General features: G+C 47.1%; 2 protein-coding genes across 2 annotated transcripts in view; both read right to left on the bottom strand.

The window, feature by feature from the left end:
* Positions 1 to 1,403: 1,403 nt before the first annotated feature.
* On the bottom strand, positions 1,404 to 15,510 carry GCSH (glycine cleavage system protein H). Its single transcript, XM_084757452.1, has 5 exons — positions 15,267 to 15,510; positions 11,711 to 11,790; positions 10,739 to 10,802; positions 2,971 to 3,102; positions 1,404 to 2,184 (listed from the first exon to the last, which is right to left on the bottom strand). The coding sequence occupies exons 1-5, from the start codon at positions 15,403 to 15,405 to the stop codon at positions 2,087 to 2,089; spliced, it is 513 nt and encodes a 170-aa protein (XP_084613578.1). The 5' UTR covers positions 15,406 to 15,510; the 3' UTR covers positions 1,404 to 2,086.
* Positions 15,511 to 17,535: 2,025 nt separating this feature from the next.
* The window catches only part of LOC311583671 (polycystin-1-like protein 2), a gene marked incomplete at its 5' end in the record, with an annotated part of 92,282 nt that continues 83,780 nt past the window's right edge, over positions 17,536 to 26,037 (bottom strand). The window contains 4 exons of the mRNA XM_084757453.1: positions 17,536 to 17,919; positions 19,830 to 19,961; positions 20,410 to 20,511; positions 22,170 to 22,380. Of these exons, the coding sequence (XP_084613579.1) occupies positions 17,758 to 17,919; positions 19,830 to 19,961; positions 20,410 to 20,511; positions 22,170 to 22,380 (607 nt within the window). The 3' untranslated portion in view covers positions 17,536 to 17,757. The remainder of the gene's footprint in view (positions 17,920 to 19,829; positions 19,962 to 20,409; positions 20,512 to 22,169; positions 22,381 to 26,037) is intronic.

The following is a 26,037-nucleotide window of genomic DNA, read 5'->3' as shown; positions in this document are numbered from 1 at the left end:
CACCTTCCAAGTGCTCAGTTTACAAGCTTGAGCCACCAAACTTGGCTATACATATCTGTGTGCATATAGTCACATCCCCAGTCAGTACGTTTATAGTTGACTAAATTAGAAAATATGCCACATTAGCCATCTGACAATGACATTTGGCAGTAAGTACACTTGAGCTGTAAAGACGGTTATTAAGCTAGAGATTTCCAGTGTCTGCTATCCCTATTAAGTGAAAACCTGAACATGATTTAAGTTCAAACATACTGTGTACAATGCTGTCACCTGTCTTCCCTCCTCTTGAGTTAGCATGAGAAGTGAAGATGGTGAGGAAGTGAATGCAGTTTCCCACCATCACAGGTTATATAAGTGAATTTGCATTTGGGGAAAGCAGAAGTGTTGGCTCTGTTTCTTAATAATTAAACTTTATTATACAACCCAACTCTCTTACACAAGAGGGAAAAAAGGGTTAAAGGGAAGCAAGAGTGAACCTTCCAGTATCCGCTCCACTAGACGGGTCCCTAGTTGTCTCTGACCTGCACCCTGGTCCGGCCTGTTTGCTGATCCTCTTCCTGATCCACGTGCACTCAAGCCTGGTCTAAACCTGCTGCCCCTCTTGTCCCTCTCCACCTGCCTGTCTCTCATGTGCAAGGGGTGGTCTCCGCCTCCCATTGAGGGGAGGGTCGATTAGAAACAATAGTCCAGATGCAGTCCCCTGGTCTGCTTCCTGAATTCCAGGCCCACAGAGTATCCGTGGTGTGTCCAAGGACAAAGCCCGCCAAGACTGCTTTCACATGTGACAAAGCTTACAATCCTTCCTACACAGAAGGGTTTATACATGCTAACAGCAGTGGGTGAGCCTTGACCTGGGAAAACTAGTTCTTGATCAGCGTCTCCCCTGCCAGGTAAGCATTAGTAATTTTTTTCTAATCATATTAACATGACTTCTTATCCAGCACATCTTTACTTACTCTCCTCATGGCTTTCATTGTGAAGGCATAAATTCCCTTTTAATTTTAGATCTGTTTTATGTACGCTATACCTGCATGTATGTATGTGCACCTATGTGTGCCTGGTTCCATCAGAGGTCAAAAGGCATCAGATCCCCTGGAACTTGAGTTAGGAATGGTTGTAGCTATCATGTGGGTGCTAGGAACTGAACCAAGGTGCTCTACAAAAGCAGCAAGAGCAAGTGCTCTTAGTCACTGAATTCTCTATCCAGACCCGACTGAAGTTTGTTTCTTTTTTTAAAATATAACTTCCAATGGCTAGATAGGGTACAGCTCAGTGGTATCCCTAGCACCAGACCCAGGTACACACACACACAAACACATACACACACTTCCTATAAATTAGAAGTAACCCTTCTAAAACTAGAACTCACTAAATATAGCATTAATATCCAAACAAAAACCATAATAAACAAAGGATGGATGCTTTATTTGTTTCTCACCATGGTGCAAAGCCAGTGCTTCGCAGTGGGAAAACAGCAGCCAAAACAGCACTTGTGAAATTAAGACAGTACCGCCCTGCATCTGACATTGTACAACATTCCTCCGCTCCCTCGCGTTTCCAATGGAAGACACACTTAAGTCTTTTAACCAAAATCCAGTGTTGGGTATGGGCAAGTTGCAATATTATGTGAGATTTATAATACTGTTATCCTGAATTACAGAATTCTTATAATCACTAGGTAGGTAGGGTCTCACCTTGTAACTGTGGCTGGCCTGGATGGAACTTTTTATGTAGACCAGACTGACCTTGAACTAACATCTGCCTGTTGAGTGCTGGTATTAAAGGGTGGTTTATCACCAACCCCAGCTTCATAACCACTTTTTATCACAGGTGATCTCAAGAATTCTAAGCACCGGAGCTTAACCCCTAGTCTAAATACCTAGTATGTGGATTATTAAAAATATGTACAGTATGTTTATCTGCACCCATTAGGAAGTAGGGGTCTTAAGTAGCACTGTTGAGAACAGTTTGTTTCCATCAGTATTGCTAAGCTATTTCAAGCCTTCTATCCTCCACTAGTTTTAGACAAACATGCCGGGGCAGGTTCCTTCCCACAGTTTTATTTGGGAGAGGAGGGGTGCCACGTTCACTCCTCAATGGATTTCACATATTTCTCATATGCTTCTTCACTCATTAATTCATCCAGCTCAGAAGGGTCGCTCAGTGTCATCTTGATCAGCCAACCTGTAACCAAAACAAAACTTCAGTTCAAATTGCCTTTTGGAAAGTCAAATTCATTCAACATGTAAATTTTAAGTCCCTCAGAATCAATACAGTTCCCACTTAGGTGATGCTGTTGCTCTAACGTACATCCATTGTTTGTTCAAGATATTTTAGCCATAAGAAATTAGTGGGCTGGAGTGAGATGGCACAGCTTTAAAGAGAGCATGCTGCTGTAGGAAGGATCCACACATCTGGTGGCTCACAACCACCTAGAACTCCAGCTCCAGGGGGTTCAGCACCCTTCTCTGGCCTCTAAGGAAACCTGCGCTCAAATGTAAATATCCCTACACAGAAACAAGCCAGTTAAGAGCACCTACCTTTGCATGCACACATACAAATAAAACAAGTTTTAAGGACATACCAAATACTGTAACTATTAGTGTTAGTGGCAGTAGAAAGACAGTAGAGAGTCAGGCACACACCTTTAATTCCAACACTTGTAAGGCAGAGGCAGGAAGATCTCTGTGAGTACAAGGCCAGGAGGGGCCTTGGTTTCCCCCAGAAAGGGAGGTGAGGGAGGTAGGGAAAGAGGGAGAGCCAAACAGAGAGACAGAGACAGGAGAGAGAGCGCGAGCCCGCCCTAGAAAGGCCACAGGCCAAAGAGAACCACAGCCAATCCTAGTGTTACCGCTTACTGGCTATATGACCCTCCAGTTATACTTTGGGGTCCATCATTCATCTATAACACAGAGAAAACTGCTATTGGCTTACTTGCTTTCAAGGATGAAATTCTGAACAACAACTTACCATCTTCGTAACAGGATTTGTTGACGAGCCCTGGGTTTTCTGCAAGTGCTTCATTGACTTCAGTTACCTCTCCTGACAGAGGAGAGTAGAGTTCACTGGCAGCCTTCACACTCTCCAAAGCACCAAACTCATCTAAAAGGAAGCAGTGAAAGATAATAGTTAACATCAAGTCAGCAACTTAATAATACAAAATGTGGCTAGGAGTGGTAGCACACACCTTTAATCCCAGCACTTGAAACAGAGATAGGGGGATCTATCTCTGTAAGTTTGAGCCTGGCCTGGTCTATAGGGTGGGTTCCAGACCAGCCAAGGATTCATAGTGAGACCCTGTCTAAACAAATAAAAAGACAAAAACAAAAACAGAAATATGGTGAGGCTGTAGCTCAGTGGACAGATCGTTGCCTACTATTTATAGGGCTGTAGGTTTAAGCTCCAGCACTGCATAAACTAGGGGGGTTAGGAGGGTGACACCTGTAATCACAGTACTGGGGAGACAGAGGCAGGAGAATGAGGAGATCAAGGTCATCCTCAGCTACACCGGAAGTTAAAAGGCTACCCTGACCTAAAGATCTTGTCTCAAAATAAATACCCCAAGCAAAGAAACATTTTTTAAAGACCCCTTGGGGTGGCTCAGTGGGTAAAGATGCTTGCTGTTAACCCTGAGCACCTGAGTTCAATCCCTAGTACCAAAGTACAAGGACAGAACCAACTCTCGCAAGTTGTCCTCCTGACATCTCCCCCAAAATAAATGTTATAAAACAATTTAAAAGGAAACTATGAGCCGGGCGTGGTGGCACACGCCTTTAATCCTAGCACTCGGGAGGCAGAGGCGGGCGGATCGCTGTGAGTCTAGGATAGCCAAGGCTACACAGAGAAACCCTGTCTCGAAAAAAAAAGAAAAAAAAGAAAAGGAAACTATGAAAAAATGATACCTCCCATACAGTCATGCTGAAATTATTTAATGTTAAAAGTTCTGTTGGGAGCTGGGCGTGGCGGCGCACACTTTTTTTTTTATTAATTCATATTACATCTCAATTGTTAGCCCTTCCCTTGTATCCTCCTATTCCTCCCTTCCTCCCGCTTTCCCCCTTCTCCCCTCCCCTATGTCTGTGATTGAGGGGGACCTCCTCCCCCTATATATGCTCTTAGATTATCGAGTCTCTTCTTGGTAACTTGCTGTCCTTCCTCTGAGTGCCGCCAGGCCTCCCCATCCAGGGGACATGGTCAGAAAAGGGAGCACCAGAGTTTGTGTGAGAGTCAGATCTCACTCTCCACTCAACGGTGGAGAATATCCTGTTCATCGGCTATGTCTGGGAAGGGGTTCGAAGTTTACTGCCTATATTCTCCTTGGCTGGTGCCTTAGTTTGAGGAGGACCCCGGGACCCAGATCCACCTGTCATAAAGTTCTTCTTGTAGTTTTCCAGGACCCTCTGGTTCCTTCTATTTCCCCATTCTTCCATGCTACTTTCACCTAAAGTCTCAATAGGATGTCCTCTCCTCTGACCCACTTTCCTGGTAAGTAAAGTTTTTCATGGGACGTATCCCTTGGACTAGTGTCTCGATATAAGTGAGTATATACCATTTGTCTCTTTTTGCTTCTGGGTGAACTCACTCATTATGATAATTTCTAGTTCAATCCATTTGTCCACAAATTTCGGGAATTCCTTGTTTTTAATAGCTGAGTAGTATTCCATAGTGTAAATGTACCAGTTTCTTAGTCCATTCTTCTACTGAGGGACACATAGGCTGTTTCCATTTTCTGGCTATTATGAATAAAACAGCTATGAACATGGTTGAACATATGTCCCTGTTGTGTGGTAGGGCATTTTCTGGGTATATTCCAAGGAGTAGGACAGCTGGGTATTGAGGAAGCCCTATTTCCATTTTTCTGAGAAAGCGCCAGATAGCTTTCCAAAGTGGTTGTACTAGTTTGCATTCCCACCAGCAGTGAAGGAGTGTTCCTCTCTCTCCACATCCTTGCCAACATGTGGTGTCACTTGAGTTTTTGATCTTAGCCATTCTGATGGGTGCAAGATGGAATCTCAGTGTTGTTTTGATTTGCATTTCTCTGATGACTAACAAGGACGAGCATTTCTTTAAGTGTTTCTCAGCCATTTGATATTCCTCTGTTGAGAATGCTCTGTTTAGTTCTGAGCGCCATTTCTCAACTGGGTTGTTTGGTTTGGTAGTGTTTAATTCCTTAACAAGCTTCTCAGCCTCATGAGGTACTATTTATTAATTGTTGACGTTGAGGCCTGGGCTGTTGGTGTTCTGTTCAGGATGTTGTCTCCTGTGCCATTGTGTTCCAGGCTCTTCCCCACTTTTCCCTCTAACTGAATTAATGTCTCTGGTTTTAAATTGAGGTATTTAATCCACTTGGACTTGAGTTTTGTGCATGGTGACAAATAGGGGTCTAACTGCATTTTTCTACATGTAGACATCCAGTTAGACCAGCACCATTTGTTGAAGATGCTATCGTTTTTCCATTGAATAGATTTGGCTTCTTTGTCAAAAATCAAGTGAGCAAATGTGTGTGGATTCATCTCTGGGTCTTCAGATTCCATTGATCCACCAGCCTATTGCTGGGTGGCGCACACTTTTAATCCCAGTACTCAGGAGGCAGAGGCAGGTGGATCTCTGTGAGTTCGAGGTCAGCCTGATCTACAAAGTAAGTCTAGGACAGCCAAGGCTACACAGAGAAACCCTGTCTTGGGGGGGGAAAAAACACCAAAAAAGTTCTGTTGGGTTTGTACAACAATAGTGAACGGCAAATGGCAGTGTGTGTGAACACCAGCGTGCTGCTGTTCAGTAAAACATACTTCTTTTGGTTTACTAGCCATACATGGCATCACATAGCCTGGTCTCTGAAGGAGCCCTCAACTTATGTGTCCTTAGGACATCACCCAAGGGGCTTGGTGAAGCTGAAAGAACTGTGCCAAGATTTTAATTGCAGCCCACCCCAAGGGCTGCAATTTACATTTTAGAGTAAAGATTACTAAGCAAAATAAAAGCCAAGTGTCTTAGTTACTATTTTATTCCTGTGAGGAGACACCATGACCAAGGCAACTTATAAAAGAAAGCATTTAACCGGGGCCTGCTTACAGAGGGTTAGTATCTTATAACCATGGTGGGGAGGGGTGGCATGCAGGCTGGCATAGTACTGAGCCAACAGCTGAGACCTCACATCTGATCCACAAGTGTTGCAGGCCCAGAAAGAAGACTGGGCCACGTGCGGGCTTTTGAAACCTCAATGCCCACCCGTAATGACACACATTCTCTAAAGAGGCCACGCCTCTGGATACTACACAGATAGTCCCACTAGCTGGAGACCAGGTATTCAAACACAGAAGCTTACAGAGTCCATTCTCAGTCATACCAGCGCAGCAAGCTCACACCTAGAGAAACTAGAAAAGAGCCAGGCATGTGATGCCAGAACTAGGGTGGGCAGGTGGGTCTCTGTGAGCTCTAGGCCAGGCTGCTCTCTTGTTAGTTCAAGGCCAGGCAAGGCTACACAATGAGATACTGGGTTTTCGTTTGTTTGTTTGTTTTGCTTTAAAATCTTTTGTTTTTGTTTTTTGAGATAGCGTTTCTCTGTGTAGCCTTGGCTGTCCTAGACTTGCTTTGTAGACCAGGCTGGCCTGGAACTCAAAGTGATCTGCCCACCTCTGCCTCCGGAGTGCTGGGATTAAAGGTGAGCACCACCACACCCAGCAAAATTCATCTTTATTTATAATTTTTTATGTATGAGTGTTTTGTCTACATTTTTGTATGTATTCCACATGCATATGTGCTGATGCCTTCAGGCCAGAGAGTATCAGATGCCCGGAGCTGGAGGCACAGCTTGCGGTGAGCTACTGCCTAGGGTTGCTGAGGATCAAACTGGGTCCTCTGGAAGAGCAGTCAGTGCTCTTAACCTCTGAATCATCTCTCCAGTCCTGAAACCTTGCTTTTATTTTTGTTCTGTAAAGACGGTACCTGCTGCCAATTTAATCCCTAGACCCTCAGGGTGGTAGGAGAGAACTGACTGCCCCCAACTGTCCTCTGACCTCCATACAGGCACCATGGCACATGTAAGACACACATTATATACATGTATGTTGTTGTTTAAAAGAAGTCCTAAATTGAAAGAGCCTGGGCTACACACAAGGTTCAAGGGAAGGAAAAATAATATGTTCACTCTCTTATAAAGATAAGCATAAACTCCTGCTTCCTCCCCACCCCACATCTCTCCTCATTGCCCCCGGCCCCAGATCTGGTCTCACTATGTAGCCCTGGGCAGCCTGGAACTGGATATGTAGACCAGTGGGGCTTGAACTCAGACATCCACCTGCCTCAGTACTGAGATTAAAAGTATGCACTACCATGCTTGGCATTAACAAAATATTTTTTTTGTTTGTTTTGAGACAGGGTCTCTTTGTGTAGCCCTGGCTATGCTGAACTCTCTATGCAGACCAGGCTGGTCTAGAATTCCCTGAGATCTACCTGCCTCTGCCTCCCTAGTGCTGAGATTAAAAGCATGTGCTACTACACCCAGCCTTTTTATTTTTTTTATTATTATTATCTTTTTTCTTTTTTTTCTGTTTTTTGCTTTTTTTTTGTTTTTTCGAGACAAGGTTTCTCTGTGTAGCTTTGACTGTTCTAGACTCGCTCTGTAGACCAGGCTGGCCTCGAACTCACAGCGATCCGCCTGCCTCTGCCTCCCGAGTGCTGGGATTACTGGCGTGTGCCACCACCGCCCTATTATCTTTTTTTCAAGACAGGGTTTCTCTGTGTGTACTTAGCTAACCTGGGCTTCCTTTGTAGACTAGGCTGGCTTGAACTCACAGAGATCTGTCTACCTGTTTCCATGAGTGCTGGGATTACAGGTGTGGGCTACCGCACTCAGCTCTACACCCAGCTTTCTAATAGTGTGTTTTTAAAGGTGTATACATCATGGTGTGATGGGATTTATTCTAGTAATGTAAAGCTGGTTAAACGTCAAGAATAAGTCTGGGGAGCTGGGCGGTGACGGCGCACGTCTTTAATCCCAGCACTTGGGAGGCAGAGGCTAGCCTGGTCTACAAAGCAAGTCCAGGACAGTCAGGGCTGTTCACAGAGAAACCCTGTCTCAAAAAAAAAGGAGGAGGAGGAGGAGGAGGAAGAAGGAAGAAAGAGGAGGAAGAAGAGGAGGAGGAGGAAGAGGAGGAGGAGGAAGAAGGAAGAAAGAGGAGGAAGAAGAGGAGGAGGAGGAGGAGGAAGAAGAAGAAGAAAAGAAGAAATTGGGTTTCAGGATGAAGCTCAAGGGCTCCTGTGGCATCGGTGGATCTGTACTTAGTGTTTAAAAGACAGCTAGATAGAAGCTATAGGGTAGAAGATTACACAGGATTATTTTACCACCATAAAGATTAAAATATCTACATACAAACAATCTGAGGCAGAGAGTGGGTTGAGGTGCTTGCTGCCAAACCTCACGACCTTAGTTTGATCCTTAGGTCCCACATAGCGGAAGGAGAGAACCAAAGCTGTACTGTTCTCTGACTTCCTCATACATGTCATGGCATGTACATGTGAACACCACCCCCCTGACACACACACACTGAATATGATTTAAATTTTTTAAAAATCTTGTTTTAAAGCAAAACATATCATTTCAATAAATGAAAATTAGTTTGACAAAATTCAACATTCAATAATCACATTTACTGATGAAATAGCAACTGCTTCCTCCTGAGATAAGGAATAAGACAATGACACCTACTCTCACCATTTCTATTACAACAGTTTTCAAACAGTCTTGGACAATGTAATTGGGCAAGAAAAATAAGATACATACAGACTAAAAAAATGGCCTCAAGTCAGGTGTAGTGGCATCACCTGTAATTCAGTACTTGACAGAGGCAGGAGGTTCAAAGCAAACTTGGGGCCACCCTGATCTAAATAGTAATTCCAAGCAAGACCTTATCTCAAACAAGCAAAATGTCTTTCAGCAAATTATGCTGTGATACATGAATAAAACATACAAAGAAAAAAAAATGAAGTCCATCACAGCAAACTTAATGGCCTAAGCATAACCAGCTACAGTGGCATATGATCCAACCATGTAGAAAGTTTGAGGCTAGTCTAGGTTATATGGTGAATCCCTGTCTACTTTAAAAAGTAAAAAGAAAGAAAAGAAAAAAGGTCTGATCTGGATGTGGTGACAGACCTTTAACCTAGTACTTAGGAGGCAGAGGCAGACACATCTCTGAGTTTGAAGCCAGGCTGGTCCATGGAGAGGCCTAGGCAAGCCAGAAATACTAGTAATACCCAGTCTTAAAAAAAAATAAATAAATAAATAAAAAATAAAAAAAGGGCTGGAGAGATGGCTCAGCAGTTAAGAGCACTCTCTGCTCTTCCAGAGGTCATGAGTTAAATTCCCAGCAACCACATGGTGGCTCACAACCATCTATAATGTGATCTGATGTCCTCCTCTGCCTGCAGATGTACATGCAGGCAGAGCACTCTATACATAATAATAAATAAATAAATCTTTTAAAAAAAAACTTAAAAAAAAATGAGGGTGGTGATGGTACACACCTTTAATCCTAGCACTCAGGAGGAAGAGGCAGGTAGGCAGGTGGATCTCCATTCTAGGATTGCCTGTCTCAAGAAACAAAACAGCAAAAAACCCAACCAAATAAATCAAAATGGGGTGGGGACATTATTCACTCAGTAAAATGCTTACCTTAGGCACAAGGACTCCCGTTCAATGTACAGAACCCATATTACAAAGAGAAAATTTGAAAAACTCACGAGGTAAAGTGGGTATGGATGGTAGATGCTATAAGAGATGCTTAGAAATCAGGACGTCCAGGCTGAGCAGTAAGGCCTTGTATGTGTCAAGGAACTCAGGGTCAACTCTGATTTGCTAAAGTCATGTGACTGGATTCAAAACTAGGTTCTAGCTGAGGAGACAGCTCAACTGCTAAAAGTACTTGTTGCTTTTACAGAAGACCAGGGTTCAGCTCTAGTACCCAAACTGCCTAAAACTACAGTAGTTCTGTGCCCCTTTAAAGGCTCTTCAGGAAGCAGGCACAGCATGGTGTACTTACAACATGTAGGCAAACACTCATATACATAAAAATAAATTTAACCCCCCTCCAAAAATCAAAACAAAGCAAACAAACAGACAAACAAAAAAAGGCAGGCCTCTGTGCCCCAATTCTTCTACATGCAATGGAAGACAAGTTTTAGCTTTTACTTTTGCAGAGCTGGAGGCGGAGCACGTGTTCCATACACACGCTAGCAAGCACACATGACCACTGAGGCCACCAGCAGCACGCTTTACAACCAAATAAACCTCAGTATTTTTTTTGAGGGTGAGGAGGATAGTGTTGAGAGCCACTCCCTCTCGCCCCTGATTTTCACTATAAAGTAAAGATAGTCCCTGTGCTCAGGATCCCCGGCAGCTAGGTGTGCTGATGTAACTCAGACCTGGCTGGAGAAATCTAAGAGTGCGCACTGAGATATTACTTCTCTGTAGACAGTTTCATCCCTCCTCACCCAAGCAGACACTGAGGGAGAAAGATGAGGAAAGACGTCGGGTCCTTGGTGGCTCTGTGAAACAACCTTCCTCACCCATCTATAGACTAATTGAACCATTACCTGTTACACCTTTCTGTTTGAATATATCTTTTTCCTGAAATTACTCAAACTGACCCTGTGTGCAAACAACTTGTTATTCAGGTAAAGACCAGGTCAGAAAATCATGTCATGGACTGTAACATTCCAAAATAAGCAATGCACTCACCTTGTTTTTTCAATTTTGTCCCAATTTCTGGCAGACTACAGTAAACAACATCTCCCAAAGCTTCCTGAAATACAAAAACAACATAAAAACGTCTAAGAAGTTGATGCCACAAGAGAACAGGAAAGACAGATACCTGATGGTCTCTATTTTACTCCATGTATTTCACACTTGAGGGGCTACATTCTTTGCTTTTCTTTATACCCCTTTAAACACGTAAAATGGGCCAGGTGTGCTGGGACACACCTAAATTCCAGCACTTGAGAGACAGATGTAGGAGGGTCATAAGTTCAAAGCCAGCCTCAGCTACATAACAAGGCTCCACTACACAAAAAGCATACAATTAGACGAGATCTAGCAGAGGCTGTGGAGGGAGAACACAAGTGCACATCTGAGGAACTGGGCATTTTCCCAACAACTGCCCCTCTCCCTCCTGCACACGTGCATCTATCTGTTGAGACCACTGGCTGTACTACTGCTTGGCTTCTTCCTTTCAAAGAAAAGCATCTCAGTATGACAGTAGTGACAAAAGGTTATTAATAAAGGCTTTGCTTTGCTTTAGCAGTGTCTATCCGTGTTTCCCACTTTGGTCAGGAGGGTTTTCACTTTACCTGTAATGGCAACCTCACCCCGACCCCCCAGCCCTTGCGTTTGCTCTTCATAACTGCTCAGCATGAAACATTTCTTAAATGATGTTCCTTCAAGTGTTGACCCAGTATAGCTATTTTTTCAAAGGAAGAATCTTGCTGTTTAGCCCAGGCTGGTCTCAAACTCATAATCGCCTGCCTCGGCCTGAGTATGAGGGAAGAGGTTTTGTGTTACCATGCCAAACACAGCGTCTCTTATAACACACATGCTGCTCTAACTAATGTACATTTCAGAAGAGCCCAAAGCACTACTGCAATTTCATAAGGCAGAGACAACCCAGACTACTTGAGAGCCGTTCGTTAGAAACACTTCAAGGCAATCCAGTACCTGTGCAAAATTGCTGATCCCCACCGTTCCAATTCCGTTCTCTGTTGTTATCCATTCATGTTTCTCTGTGAATTTACGCACTAAAACAGAAGACCAGTATTTCAGAAAAACAGCAGCATCACTTCTTCAAAAGCCCCTCAAACATCACTGTTGTCAAAAGGTTAAGGCTTCCCCAAGATTGTGTTTGACTTACTGACACTGGCTTCAGTAGTTCGATGCTCAGCACAACAACAAAGAAAATCTGTGTAGCCACAGATGCACTGGGATGAATGAGGTAAGGACAGTTTTTTATGTAGGTGAGGGTTTGCCTGCATGTACGTTGTATATGTGGACTCTGCAGAGTCCACGAAGACCAGAAGATGTCAGATACCCAGAAACTGGAGCATCATGTCCCCCAGAACAGCAATTAGCACTCTTAACCACAGAGCCATCTCTCCAGCCCCAAGAGATCATGTCTTCAGAGCAAGCCAGGCATCGTGGCGCATGCCTTTAATCCCAGCACTCGAGAGGCAGAGGCACGCAGAACAGTTGAGTCTGAGAGTTCAAGAGAATTTGGGCAACACAAACCCTGTCTCAAAAATACAAGGTTTGAAGCTGAAGAGATGGCTCAGCAGTTAGGAGCATATGTCACTCTTGCACAGACCTGGGCTCAGTTTGCAGCACTCACACGGTAGCTCACACCATATGTAACTTCAGTTTCAGGAAATCTGATGGCCCTCTTCTGGCTTCCAAGGGCACCAGGCACACATACGGCACAAAGACATATATGCAGGCAAAACACGTGCAACATAATTTTTGTTTTGGTTTGGTTTTTGTTTTTCAAGACAGGGTTTCTCTGTTACACAGAGCCACGGGTGTCCTGGACTGTCTTTGTAGACCAGGCTGGCCTCAAAGTCATAAAGATCCGCCTGCCTCTGGGATTAAAGGCATGTGCAACCACGCCCGGCAACATGAACCTTTTAAGATATAAAACACAAAAGATTTACCCTAAAAAGGGTAATGTGACTCTTTGGGCAGAACTGGCTAAGGTAGCTATAATTCAGTCCTAAGGACTGAAACAGACTTCCGGTAACCATTGTAACCTGGCCAAGTTCTTAAAATTCTTCAATTATTTAAGCCTGTCCTTGAAGAAAATAGCTTCTTTTGTTTAAAAACAAAAACCAGGCCCTGGAGCTCAGTAGAAGAGTGCTTGTCAAAGCCTTGGCTTCAATTCCCAACACTACTAAAAGTAAGGGAGCAGGATCTGGGTCAAAGAGCTGGCCTGCTAGCTGTATGCCTGCAGCACTCAGCTTCATTCTCTCCTATGTCCAGATCTCACTCAACACATTATCAGCCACCACAGTTCAACAGCATCTGACTAATTACAAATAGGTGACTGCTTTACACTATCCTTGCTCAGCCTCAACTCTGCAGCTGTAGGTTGAGCCAGCAACCTTCTGAGCTCAGCACATGTAGGTCAACTTGACCTCAAAGTCCATATTATCCTTTTAGACCAGGCATGCTACCTACCCTAGCCACAGATTACAACTCCCCATTAACCCTTGACCTGACTCAAAAAAGCAGATTAGGTAAATAATTACTTTCTTCCTAAGCCTTGAAAGACACAGTTTGGGGCCTGGGGATGAGTGCTTGCTGATGACTGAGGTAGCTCTGAGTTCAGTCCCGAGCACCGCATAGACTGGTGTGAGTGCTCGCCTGTAGTTCCAGCAAGGTCAGGAGGACCCGAAGTTCAAGGTCCTTCTCAGCTACACAAGAATCTTCCAATGCCGGGCGTGGTGACGCACGCCTTTAATCCCAGCACTCCCAGCACTCGGGAGGCAGAGGTGGGCGGATCGCTGTGAGTTCGAGGCCAGCCTGGTCTACAAAGTGAGTCCAGGACAGCCAAGGCTAACACAGAGAGACCCTGTCTCGAAAAACCAAAAAAAAAAAAAAAGAATCTTCCAGCTCAGCTAAGTGAGATCGGCCTCAGCAACCACACCTGTAATCCCAGCACTCAGGGGTGTGGAGGAAGGTGGATCTGTGTGAGGCCCAGGCCAGCCAAGGCTATGCAGAGAATTTCAGTCTCAAAGAAAAGAAAAAAGAATGTAGAAACAAAAACCCACCACAGTTTGGAGCCTCAGAAAAACTGAGCTGTAACTGAGGAAAGCCATTTATTCCCTGCCTTCCGATTGTCAAAAACAGCATTTAATATTGGTCAGTGTTATCTGGCAGTACACACTAATATTTAATAACACTATTCAGTGTGTATATGTCAAGTCGCAGGTAACAAAAGCCGACTTATTTCTTCCGCCCAGTAACTGAGGTACCTATTGCCTTTACTGTCCTAATGTGGGGCACTGGGGTTCTGAGAAGTTGATAGACTGTACCAGAGACCACACAGGTCTCTGTAAGAGGAAAAACCAGAACTGAATAATGTCTGTATTTTCACAAGTACAAGGCTCTGCACCCTGCCTAAGTGTGCACAATTCTGCCAGTTAAAAGAGGATAAGAATAAAAAGACTTGAGTAGTTGCAGACCATGGGAATTGATATGTTGGACAATATTTAACTAAATACCTGGAACTCAGTATGTAGCTGGAGCTGGCCTCCACCTCACAGGGATCCTCAGGAGTGCTGACACTGTTACAGGTAGGATTTGCCCACCGTACCTGGTTTGAAATGGAGCCCTTATTTGAGCAGAGCTTTGAGCAGAGCTTTTTTATGCTTGTACTCCAGTCAGGAACGCACTTATGTGTCACAAACAATGGAGAAATTTTAGCAAGAAAGCAGCAAACGTTGCACTCCACACTGAGGTATAACGTGATCAACATTTTGAGATCCACGGATTTCTGACCCAAGGGACTTGCTGAGAGCAGCTATTCAGATTTGTGCTTCCTGAGTAGGGATCTTACAAAGGACAGTTAAGGTCTACACTATTTGCACCTAAGGAAATTAAACTGTTTCCCAGCAAACTCTGCGAAACGAGTATAATGGGCAGGTCTCCCAGTTATTTCCAGTCCATCAAATTAGCCTCTTTTCAGCCCCAGTACACACCAATGACTCAATTACTCTAGAACACTCTTACTTGCCTGCCTGTAGTTCACAGCTCAGTTTTCGACACGATCCTTGGGTCTGTGGGGTTGGTAGCAAAAGCTTCATTTCTGTACTTTGACTTTTCTTTCATTTGTGTGTGGGCACTCTGCTAAATTTTAGTACGTGCTTCTTAACTGCACTTCGCAGTTCCCCAAAATGATCCACGGAGCAAACCTAAGCACTCCACATTTGGGGTCTCGGTGCACCCAAATGCACTTCGGCAGGAGTGGCCTGCTTACTTACCTGCGAGTCCAGCGCGCCTTCCCTCCCAGCTCTACCTTTTTACCCCCGGGTACAAAGTTTGCTCGCGTTCTCTCGCGCCTACTTTAAGAGGGAGAAGGGCCGCAGAACCAGGACCCCAAGAGCGACTAGAAGCGCAGTCAGGGTTGCAGCTCGCTCCGGCCTGGAGGGTTGAGATTGCGGCTCCTGACGTCTCCGGTGGCTCGGCCGCGGGAAGGAGCCGTGACCACGTGCCCCGCACTTACCCGACAGCAGGGCGGATCCGGTGCGCAAGGTGCGGACAGCGGCGGCGCTCGGCGTCCAAGGCCGCGGTGGGCAGGAGACCAGGACGGTGCGCAGGCTGCAGGCCACGGCCCGCGCGCTCCTCGCCACTCGCAGCGACATGATCCGGGTTCCAAGGGATCCGCGGGTAACAGCGCACCGCCTCCGCCACCGGGCCGGCGGGGACGGGCTGGGCCGGAGTAGCGGAGCCCGGAGGGCCGGGGGCGGGGCTCTGGAGAGACGCGCTCTGATTGGACAGCTTGAAGGTTCCACTTCGGATAGGACAACGCTCGCAGGGGGTGTGTGCGGGTGCAGGGGTTGAGGCCCGGATGGGGCTGTGGGAGGGGCGAGTAGGGGGCGGGGCCTCACCGAAAGGCGGACCCTGGCCCCAAGAATGGGATCTTGCGATTGGAAGTGCTGGGTTGGCAGTCTGTGAACTCCTCTGAGCTGCATCACCGCAGTGGCCAGAGAAAGACTCCAGCAACGATGGCTTTGCTGGGCAAACTCATTCTCGTGCCCTTAAGCCAAAAAGTCTTAGGGAAGAGGAGGTGCCGCCAGGCCCTTTAAAGCACACACTCACTCCGATCTGCACAAGGTCACCCATGGTGAGGGGATTCTTTTCATCGGAAGATTGGTACTATACACTGATCGTGTGCGTTTTAAAACGCTGAAAACAGCCGGGCAAACCTTAATCCCAGAGGCAGAAGCAGGAGGATCTCTGAGTTCGACGCCAGCCTGGTCTACAAAGTGATTTCTAGGACAGCCAGGGCTACATAGAGAAGCCCGGTTGGAAAACAAATACTGAAAACAATCCAGGAAGCCACTTTATTCGTTTATAGATCTCCAAAACCCAACTGACAGAGAAAAATAACACAATTTATGCAGGCCTGGAAAGCAACTCCCAGCAGCCGGGAGGTGAAGACAGAAGAATCCGGAAATCACAAACCATAGCTCCATAGCAGCCCCTGCGGCCTGAGCTAACGCTGCGGTGGCAAGGAGTTAGACAAACTACCCTAGTAGGTGGTCAGCGAGAGAGGCTATGACTAAGTAACAAAGGTGGTGCTTTTTCCCTCACCCTCCTGACAAGACAAAAGCCTAGCAACTTAAAACAAAGGCCTTGTGGGCTTATTCTCCTACCGGGAAGCTTCCTGCTCACAAGCACAAGGCCACAATACTTGTGGACCAATCAGTGATCTTGTCTTTTTTCAAACTGACCAACCCTATAGGGAAGACTCTTCAGACACAAAAAAAACCAAAACAAGCATCTAGCCCTCAAGAAGAGACTGGAGGGCTGGAGAGATGGCTCAGTGGTTAAGAGCACTGTCTGCTCTTCAAGAGGTCCTGAGTTCAATTCCCAGAAACCATGCGGTGGCTTACAACCATCCATAATGTGATCTGCCCTCTTCTGTACATGCAGATAGAGCAATCATATAAGAGGAGGAGGAGGAGGAGACTGGAAGCCAGGCAGTGGTAATGCATGCCTTTAATCCCAGAACTCAGGAGACAGAGGTAGCCAGATGTCTTGAGTTCGGGGTCAGCCTGAGCTACATAGTGAGTGAGTGCCAGGACAGCCAGGACTAAACAGAGAAACCCTGTCTTGAAAAACCATAGGTAGATAGATAGATAGATAGATAGATAGATAGATAGATAGATAAAAAGGAAGAATAGGAGACTGTATTTCATGGCTTCCAAGTCCCCACTCTGCTTCCTAGGGGTCTTTTTCTCTTCGTGTCTGCTGAATGTGTGTTTCCTCACTTCCCATAAAAGCCTTTCTTCAACTGCGGATTCTGTCTGCTCTTGTTTACTGTGTAGAGTTCGAGATTTTTGTCCTGCCTTTTAATTATGTTTCTAACAGTGAAAACAAACCCAGCCAAGACCCCCAGAGAAGCTGGGCATGCTGGGGTTAAACACTTGCACCACCATCACCAACGAACTCTTTTTGACTTGTTTCTTTGTTTTTGGGATTTTTGTTGTTGTTTTCAAGACAGGGTTTCTCTGTGTAGTCCTGGAACTTGCTCTGTAGACAAGGCTGGCCTCAAACTCAGAGATCCACTCACCTCTGTCTCCTAAATCCTGGGATTAAAGGTGTGTGCCACCAAACCCTGATGTTTTGGTTTTTCAAGTCACTCAGGTTGTCATTCTTGGTCCCAACAAGCTAACAAGACACCTGTCAGCATTTGCACAGGTCTTGAGAACCATTCAAAGGCAACTGCCAATAACCAAACTGGTGAATTAATTGTTCTGAAGAGAATATTCTTTTCCACACGGGTGTATTTTATTTCAAGGAGGAAATACGTTTGAACAAACAGGCTCTCACACAGTGGCACTGTTATATATGTGTGTGTTGTGACTATTTTACTATCTGGGTTCTAAAACTCCTCTAAAGACAGCAAAGCCAGTACCCTAGTGGGAGGCCAGAGTCACTGGCAAGTGCAGGCTGGCAGCTCTGGCCTTCACGAACTGTGGATAAACAGTTTAAACCCCGGACAGAGCTTGTGCTGGGTGAGGGGACAGAGCCTGGCAGGAGAACTCGGGCTGTTCACTGCTGCTCTGACGCTCTTCCTTTTTACATCTGATGCCCAGAAAGCTGAGGATTTTCATCAAAAGCAAGTCTGCAATCTCTCCATCCTCTGACACCTGCAAGAAGAAAGGACCAAGTGATGTGTCTGGAACCACCCCAAGATTTTACTGTCATGTTCGGTCCCAGGGCTTGGTGGTACAGCATATGGTTAGCTAGTATGCTCAAGGCTCTAGGTTTTATCCTCCATGCCACAAAATAAAAACAACCTGTTTGTTCCCAGCCTAAAGTCACTAGGTTGTCCTACGGTTGGGGTGGCCTACTTCTGGGGTGCTTCCTCCACTGGGGAGGCGGGGGCTGTTCTTCATGTTGTCCACAGAGTGCCTTCTTCCTCTGTGCTGCGCATGTCTGGGCTTTCCTGGCAGAATGTTATATCCTATATTGGACATGAAAAGCCTTGGCTGGTTACTGACTTGAATCTAAACACCCGACACCTTCAGACACCTGTCAAAGGTGACTGCCACCCACCTCACTTAACCTTGCAGTGGGGCTTTTCTCTCGTGACTATTGCCACTTCAGATTCCTCTGCTTGCCTTTCAGTCTAGCCCAGCATGGGAGGAACTGGGGTCTCCGGGGAACAAAAAACTAAATAGGCATTTCTCACTGTACCTTTCCCATACTTAACCATAAGCAATAGATATAGATAATAGGTAGGTAGATAGATAAGCAGAGAGATAGACCCTTATAAGAAGAAGGCATGGTGGCAGAAACCTATAATCCCTGCCCTTAGAGGCCAAGACAGGAGAATTTCAAGTTCAAATCCAACCTAAGCTGTATCAAAATCCTGTCTCACTCATAAACAAATAAAGCAATGCAAAAACAAATTGTAGAAAGTAAGAATGGTAGTCCATCCTTAAAGGCTGTAGACAGAGCCACATGGGCACAGTAGAACATGTAACCGCGGCACTCAGGAGGCAGAGACAGGAGGAACAGGAGTTCAAGGCCAGATTGAAACCCATGAGATCGTGTCTAAAATAAATGGCAAGGGCTAGAGAGATGGCTCAGAGGTTAAGGGCACTGACTGTTCCTCCAGAGGTCCTGAGTTCAATTCCCAGCAACCACATGGTGGCTCACAACCATCTGATGCCTTCTTCTGGCCTGCAGGTGTAAATGCTGGCAGAGCACTGTACACATAATAATAAATAAATCTTTTTAAAAAATAAAATAATTGACAAAACTGTACATATATCATCAAAAAATCCCCCCCTCAAAAAAAACCAAAAAATCCCACAAAACAGTCCTTTGGATTAGGGATCCACATTGCTCCAGAATAACATCATTTAACCAATTATATTAACAGTCACTCACTTTTCTAATATGGACTTATATGGAAGTGGTGGGGCTTAGCACTTTGACCTATTTCTTTAGGGGACAATAATTCAACCCATAACAGTTTTAACCCCCTCCAAAAATGTTCTTAGACAATGAAAATATGGGCAATACTTAGTCACAAAGGTTATGTAGACTGGCTGTGGCAGCATACACCTTTGATTCCATCATTCAGGAGACACAGGCTGCTTGATCTATGTGTTTGAAAGCCTGCTTGATCTACAAATTGTGTGTGTGTGTGTGTGTGTGTGTGTGTGTGTGTGTGTGTGTGTGTGTTACTGATAGATGATACTACAGCATGGATGAGCCTTAAAGGTGTTATCCTCAGGCTGAAGACATGGCTAAGCAGTTAAGAGCACGTGCTCCTTTTGCTAAAGTCCCAGGTTCGATTCCTAGCACCCACACTGGCCATGTTACAACTGCCTGTAACTCAGGTTCCATTGAATTCTACAACCTCTTCTGGCCTTCACAGGCATGGTAGTATAGAGGTGCTGCACAGACAAATACACACACACATACCCACAATAAATAAATAAATAGCAAGTAAAAAATAAATACTGTTCTAACAGGGAGCAGCCAGCTACAAAAGCACATACATATATGATCCTGTTTATATGAAGAATAGGTCAAAGAAGTTCACCTGGTCATGTTTTTGCTCCTCACTGAAGGCCACCAGAATGACGGAGATAAACAGATTCAGCACCACAAATGTCATAAAAACTATGCAGGACCCAATGAGGAAGGAGCCGAGAACTGGGCTGTAGTCCAGGACCTGCCAGGAAGAAAGCCAGTCATTCCCAGTTCCCGTAGCCACGACCCCCAGCAGGAAACCAGGCCGTCCATGCTACATAGAGTCAGGAAGGTGCCCTCTGCCTGGGGCTGGGTGTGTGGACTGGGCTCTCCAGAGCTGACCTCGGAGGTATACAGGATGTACACCTGCCCACTGCTGTTTCCTCTAAAAACAGGCACCTTTTCTACCTAGGACTGGGAAATTCTGCAACCCAGCATGGCCTTCCTGAGGGGCCAATGTTCTTCTGTAAGCAGGAGGCCCCAGAGTAGGCTGCCTAAAGGGGGAACATGTTTATTGGTCTAGAGAGACGCCATGCTTGCCAGGCTCGGCGCTGCATTCAGGATGACATAGGGGAAGGTGGGCACTGGGTTTTCTGTTTGACGCAGATGTGGTGCAGGCTGCAGCAGCCGCTCACCCCCACTCCCATTACCTCTTCGTAGTTGAAGATCCCCAGCTGAAGGCTGATCATTGTTTCTGCTGCATCAAAGAGGGTTTTGTAGGAACGGAGCTTCCAACCAAATATTAAGTTTGACTGCCATGGAAAGAGTCTTTATGAACAGGGAGAGAAAATACAAAGGCCCTCCCCAAGTCCTGAGGTTTGAGACAGTGCCATACCAGCTACTTCCTTGGCTGGACAAGTTGCGAGCACCTACGTGGGCATGCAAGTGAAACGCCCAGTTCAAGATAAGATGGGAATTTCTCTCCATGGGCATGTGCGTACATGACCACACACATGTGAGGTGTGTCTGTCTGTCTGTCTGTCTGTCTGTCTTTCCATCTGTGAGCTTGATACTTGTGTGTATGCATTTGTGTATGTGTGGGTTTGTATATGCTGTGTGTCTGACCCATGGCCTTGTCCAGGACTTTGGCAGCATTCTCAGTCTCCCAGTGACAGTCACCTCTGTGCCCACCAGCACTGGGAGTATCTAGGTACTTCAGGGGCTCAGATGTGATTGATCAGGTTGACCCCTGCCCAACCCTCTACATCATTTACCAGATGGGCACTCAAAGACTCAGTGGTGACACTGGGCACTCTCATGTCCCAGCCTCTTGGCTGTAGGGAGGATGAACAGACCTCCTCCTACCACATTGCCTCTCATTTCCCCCAAGGCTGGCCCAGGCCTGTGGAATCAGAGAAAAGCTCAGAACTTCCTCATTTTGAGTTGGTGACTTCTGGTCCCAGAACTTCAAGTGGATGACTGGGTAGATCCAAAGGATTTGGGGCGTTTGCATGAGCGCTATTAAGAGAAACGCACCCTTTTACAGGCCGTCCACTATCCTCTCAGTGCACCCCACACTGTTTTTACAGGTGGGAGGGAAGATGAAGAGGCAGGGCCGAGGTGACTGCAGTGTATGCTGGGAGTGATGGCTAAGGATGGAGGGCAGACAAATACTCGGGGCAGGTGGGGCACGTGCTCTGTGAGAGGTGGGAGGCGGGAGACAAAGCTGCAGTGAGAGATGATCAAGGTTGGGCGAAGGTCAAAGACAAGTGGGTGCACCCGGCTATGTTGGAAAACCATGGACCTCCTCAGCTTTGGGGTTGGAATGAATGTGTATTTGGATAGAGAGGAGGAAGTCAAGGCCAGACAGAGTCTTTGCTTTTCTTATTACTTGATAATAAGAAAGAGTTGAAGACTGAATGTTGTTCGTGATTGTTAGGGGTTTCCCCCTCCCCTAGTAACAAACAGATGTAATTGTCAACATGTAATTGAGGGGATAAGTGAAACAACATTGGCACTACTGAGTCCAAGTTTTTAGGATAGCATTGGCCTGCACCCTCACTTCCCACCCCTGCCCTAGCTCAAGGAGAAGGCGGCCTGGTTCGCCCATGGGCACAGTAGGAGCTCACTGTTCATGCCTGGAAAGTAGCCATGAGGCTTCTAAGCAACTGGGATTTCGGAACCTGCAGTCTGAGCAGGGCTAGCTGCAGGAAGCAGCCCACCAACCAGAGGCCATTGGGTCCTTTTCACCTCAGATCTCATGCTGCCTCACCCCCACTCTGCTAAGGTCCCCGGTCCTTGTTCATGGCGGTGACATAAGCTCCCAGTTAAAAGATCCTGGATTCAGAAACTTTGTCATTTCCTTTGGATTCCCAGACTCCCCCAAACCCCGACTGTCTACTTCACAGCACCGTGTCGCCTTTCCTCCGACCGAGACCCGCCCTGAGGGTTTCCCAAAGGAGGCACTCACCGCAATGGAATAGGCCAAGAGCATGATTAGGATGACAGTGACAAAGCCGGAAATGTCCCCCCAGGCACGGCGCAGTGCTGATGTGATCATGTTCATTTTGGGGTTCAGCCTGAGCAGGTGCCAGAGCTTCACTGTGGACAGCAGGACGAGGAAGGCAATGATGTAACCCAGTGCAGCATCGGCTGCTGCTGTCTCACTGAAACTGACCCCCCTGTGGGAACAAAACGGGAAGGCCCCACCTCAGATACAGAGGAGCATGGCTGGAGTCCATCCGGATGCAGGGTTAGATTTACCATGATCTCAGGTCAGCATGCCCTGAGCGAGGTCTAGGAGACAAAGTAGTTCCAATTCTCCCCAGTCTGGTGGTGATGGCGGTGGTGGGTGATGGGTGGTGCTGGGTGATGGGTGGTGGTGGTGGTGGGTGGTGGTGGGTGATGGTGATGGTGGTGGTGGGTGGTGGTGGGTGATGGTGATGGTGGTGGTGGGTGATGGGTGGTGGTGGGTGATGGGTGGTGGTGGTGGTGGGTGGTGGTGGGTGATGGTGATGGTGGTGGTGGGTGATGGGTGGTGGTGGGTGATGGTGATGGTGGTGGGTGATGGGTGGTGGTGGGTGATGGGTGATGGGTGGTGGTGGTGGTGGTGGTGGTGGTGGGTGATGGGTGGTGGTGGTGGTGGTGGTGGTGGTGGGTGATGGGTGGTGGTGGGTGATGGGTGGTGGTGGTGGTGGGTGATGGGTGGTGGTGGTGGTGGGTGATGGGTGGTGGTGATGGTGGTGGTGGGTGATGGGTGGTGGTGGTGGTGGGTGATGGGTGGTGATGGGTGGTGGTGATGGTGGTGGTGGGTGGGTGATGGGTGGTGGTGGTGGTGGGTGATGGGTGGTGGTGGGTGATGGGTGGTGGTGGGTGATGGGTGGTGGTGGTGGTGGGTGATGGGTGGTGGTGGGTGATGGGTGGTGGTGGTGGTGGGTGATGGGTAGTGGTGGGTGATGGGTGGTTATGGTGGTGGTGGTGGGTGGTGGTGGTGGTGGTGGTGGGTGATGGGTGGTGGTGGGTGATGGGTGGTGGTGGTGGTGGGTGATGGGTAGTGGTGGTGATGGGTGGTTATGGTGGTGGTGATGGGTGGTTATGGTGGTGGTGGGTGATGGTGGTGGTGGTGGTGGGTGATGGGTGGTGGTGGGTGATGGGTGGTGGTGGTGGTGGGTGATGGGTGGTGGTGGGTGATGGGTGGTGGTGGTGGTGGGTGATGGGTAGTGGTGGGTGATGGGTGGTTATGGTGGTGGTGGGTGATGGGTGGTGGTGGGTGATGGGTGGTGGTGGTGGTGATTGATGGTTGTGGGTGATGGGTGGTGGTGGGTGATGGGGGGGTTGTGGTGGTGGTGGGTGATGGGTGGTTGTGGTGGTGGTGGGTGATGGGTGGTTGTGGTGGTGGTGGGTGATGGGTGGTTGTGGGTGATCGGTAATGGTGGGTAGTGGTGATGGTGGTGGTGGCGGTGACAGAAGAATGTTGTTGCTGTTGGTGGTGGTTGTACTGGCTGGTTTTGTGTGTCCACTTGACACAAACTAGTCATCACAGAGAAAGGAGCCTCAGTTGAGGAAATGCCTCCATAAGATCCAGCTGTAAGGCATTTTCTCAATTAATGTCAGCGAGGGAGGGTGGGGTCCAAGGTGAGTGGTGCCATTCCTGGGCTGGTGGTCCTGGGTTCTATAAGAAAGCAGGCTGAGAAGAAAATAAGTAAATAGCAGTCCTCCATGGTCTCTGCATCAGCTCCTACCTCCAGGTTCCTGCCTTATTTGAGTTCCTGTCCTGACTTCTTTTACTGTAAAGAGCAATGGAAATGTAAGCCAAATAAACCCTTTCCTTCCCAACTTGCTTTTTGGGCATGGTGTTTCATTGTAGCAATAGAAACCCTAAGACAGTGGTGGTGGTGGTGGTGGTGGTGGTGGTGGTGATGATGGTGGTGGTGGTGATGGTGGTGATGGTGGTGGTGATGGTGGTGGTGGTGGTGGTGATGATGGTGGTGGTGGTGATGGTGGTGGTGGTGGTGGTGGTGGTGGTGATGGTGGTGGTGGTGATGGTGGTGGTGATGGTGGTGGTGATGGTGGTGGTGATGGTGGTGGTGGTGATGATGGTGGTGGTGATGATGGTGGTGGTGGTGATGGTGGTGGTGGTGGTGGTGGTGATGGTGGTGGTGATGGTGGTGGTGGTGATGGTGGTGGTGATGGTGGTGGTGGTGGTGGTGATGATGGTGGTGGTGATGGTGGTGGTGGTGGTGGTGGTGGTGGTGGTGGTGATGGTGGTGGTGGTGGTGGTGGTGGTGGTGGTGGTGATGGTGGTGGTGGTGGTGATGGTGGTGGTGGTGGTGATGATGGTGGTGGTGGTGGTGGTGGTGATGGTGGTGGTGGTGGTGGTGGTGATGGTGGTGGTGATGGTGGTGGTGGTGGTGGTAGTGGTGGTGGTGATGGTGGTGGTGATGGTGGTGGTGGTGGTGGTGGTGGTGGTGGTGGTGATGGTGGTGGTGGTGGTGATGGTGGTGGTGGTGGTGGTGGTGGTGATGGTGGTGGTGATGGTGGTGGTGCTGGTGGTGGTGATGATGGTAGTGGTGGTGGTGGTGATGATGGTGGTGGTGGTGGTGGTGATGGTGGTGGTGCTGGTGGTGGTGATGATGGTAGTGGTGGTGGTGGTGATGATGGTGGTGGTGGTGGTGGTGGTGATGATGATGATGGGGATAAGAATAATAGGATGTACCAACATGATGGCTCAGTGGGTAAAAGTAATTTATGCAAGTCTGGCCACCTGCGTTGATTCCCAGACTCCCCCACCATGTACATGTGGTAAAGGTGGAAGGAGAGAACCAACTCCTGAAAGTTGTCCTATGACCTCCACACATGTACTATGACATATTTGTGCCTGATCTCTCTCCCTTCCTCCCCCTCCCTCTCCTTCTCTCTCCCTTCCTCATACCAATAATTATAAATAAAATATGCTAGATGTGGTGGTGCATGCCTTCAATCCCAGCACTTTTGAGGCAGAGGTAGGCAGATCTCTGTGAGTCCAAATCCAGCCTGAACTACATAGTGAGTTCTAGGACATCCAGAGCTATGTACAGAGACCTCATCTCAAAAAAACAAAAAACAAAAAAACAAAATAAGTTTATAAATCAATAAAAATAAAAGAATGATAGTGGTGGTGATAGTAGTGATGATGACATTGGTGATGGTGGAGTGACAGAGATGTAGTAATGGTGACAACAAGTGATGATGAGGATGAGAGAGATGCTGTTGATGAGGATGACGATCATGAAGAGGGGGGTGATGGTGAGAACACTGATGTTGGTGATGCTGATGGAGATAAAGGTGTTGACGGTGATGATAACGATGATGATGAGAATGCCGCTGGTGGTGATGCTGCTGGTGATGAAGGTGATGACAGTGATGATGAGAATGCTGATGGTGGTGATAATGGTGATGACGGTGATGATTCGAACTACGATGATAAGAACACTGATGGTGGAGGTGAGGAGGATAACGTGGTCTTGAAGAGTCAGTCGTTTGTTCTCAGGGACTTTGACCAGTAGTCCTGATTAGTGGTTGCAGAGCTATAGAAGGATGGCAAAAGAGGACTATATTGGGGGTGGGGATTGGGAGGCAGAGAGAAGAGTCTTTATGAACCTTGACCTCCCTGTTTGGGAGTCACTAAATGCCACTCTATCCTGCACACTTATTTGAGTGTACATCCCCAGCTGCTCTCATATTGACAGAAGCATGGAGGTGTCATCTATTTGTTGCGCTAAATGAGCATCTGACGTCATTGGGTATCAGGATGAAGCAGGTTTTGCTATCTCCGTTTCACAGATAGGGGCAGATAGTTT

The sequence above is a fragment of the Acomys minous genome (assembly GCF_964271855.1).
Source record: "Acomys minous genome assembly, chromosome: 14".
NCBI lineage: Eukaryota > Metazoa > Chordata > Mammalia > Rodentia > Muridae > Acomys > Acomys minous.
Note: the sequence above shows the minus strand (reverse complement) of the source record. Positions and strands in the feature narration are given on the sequence as shown.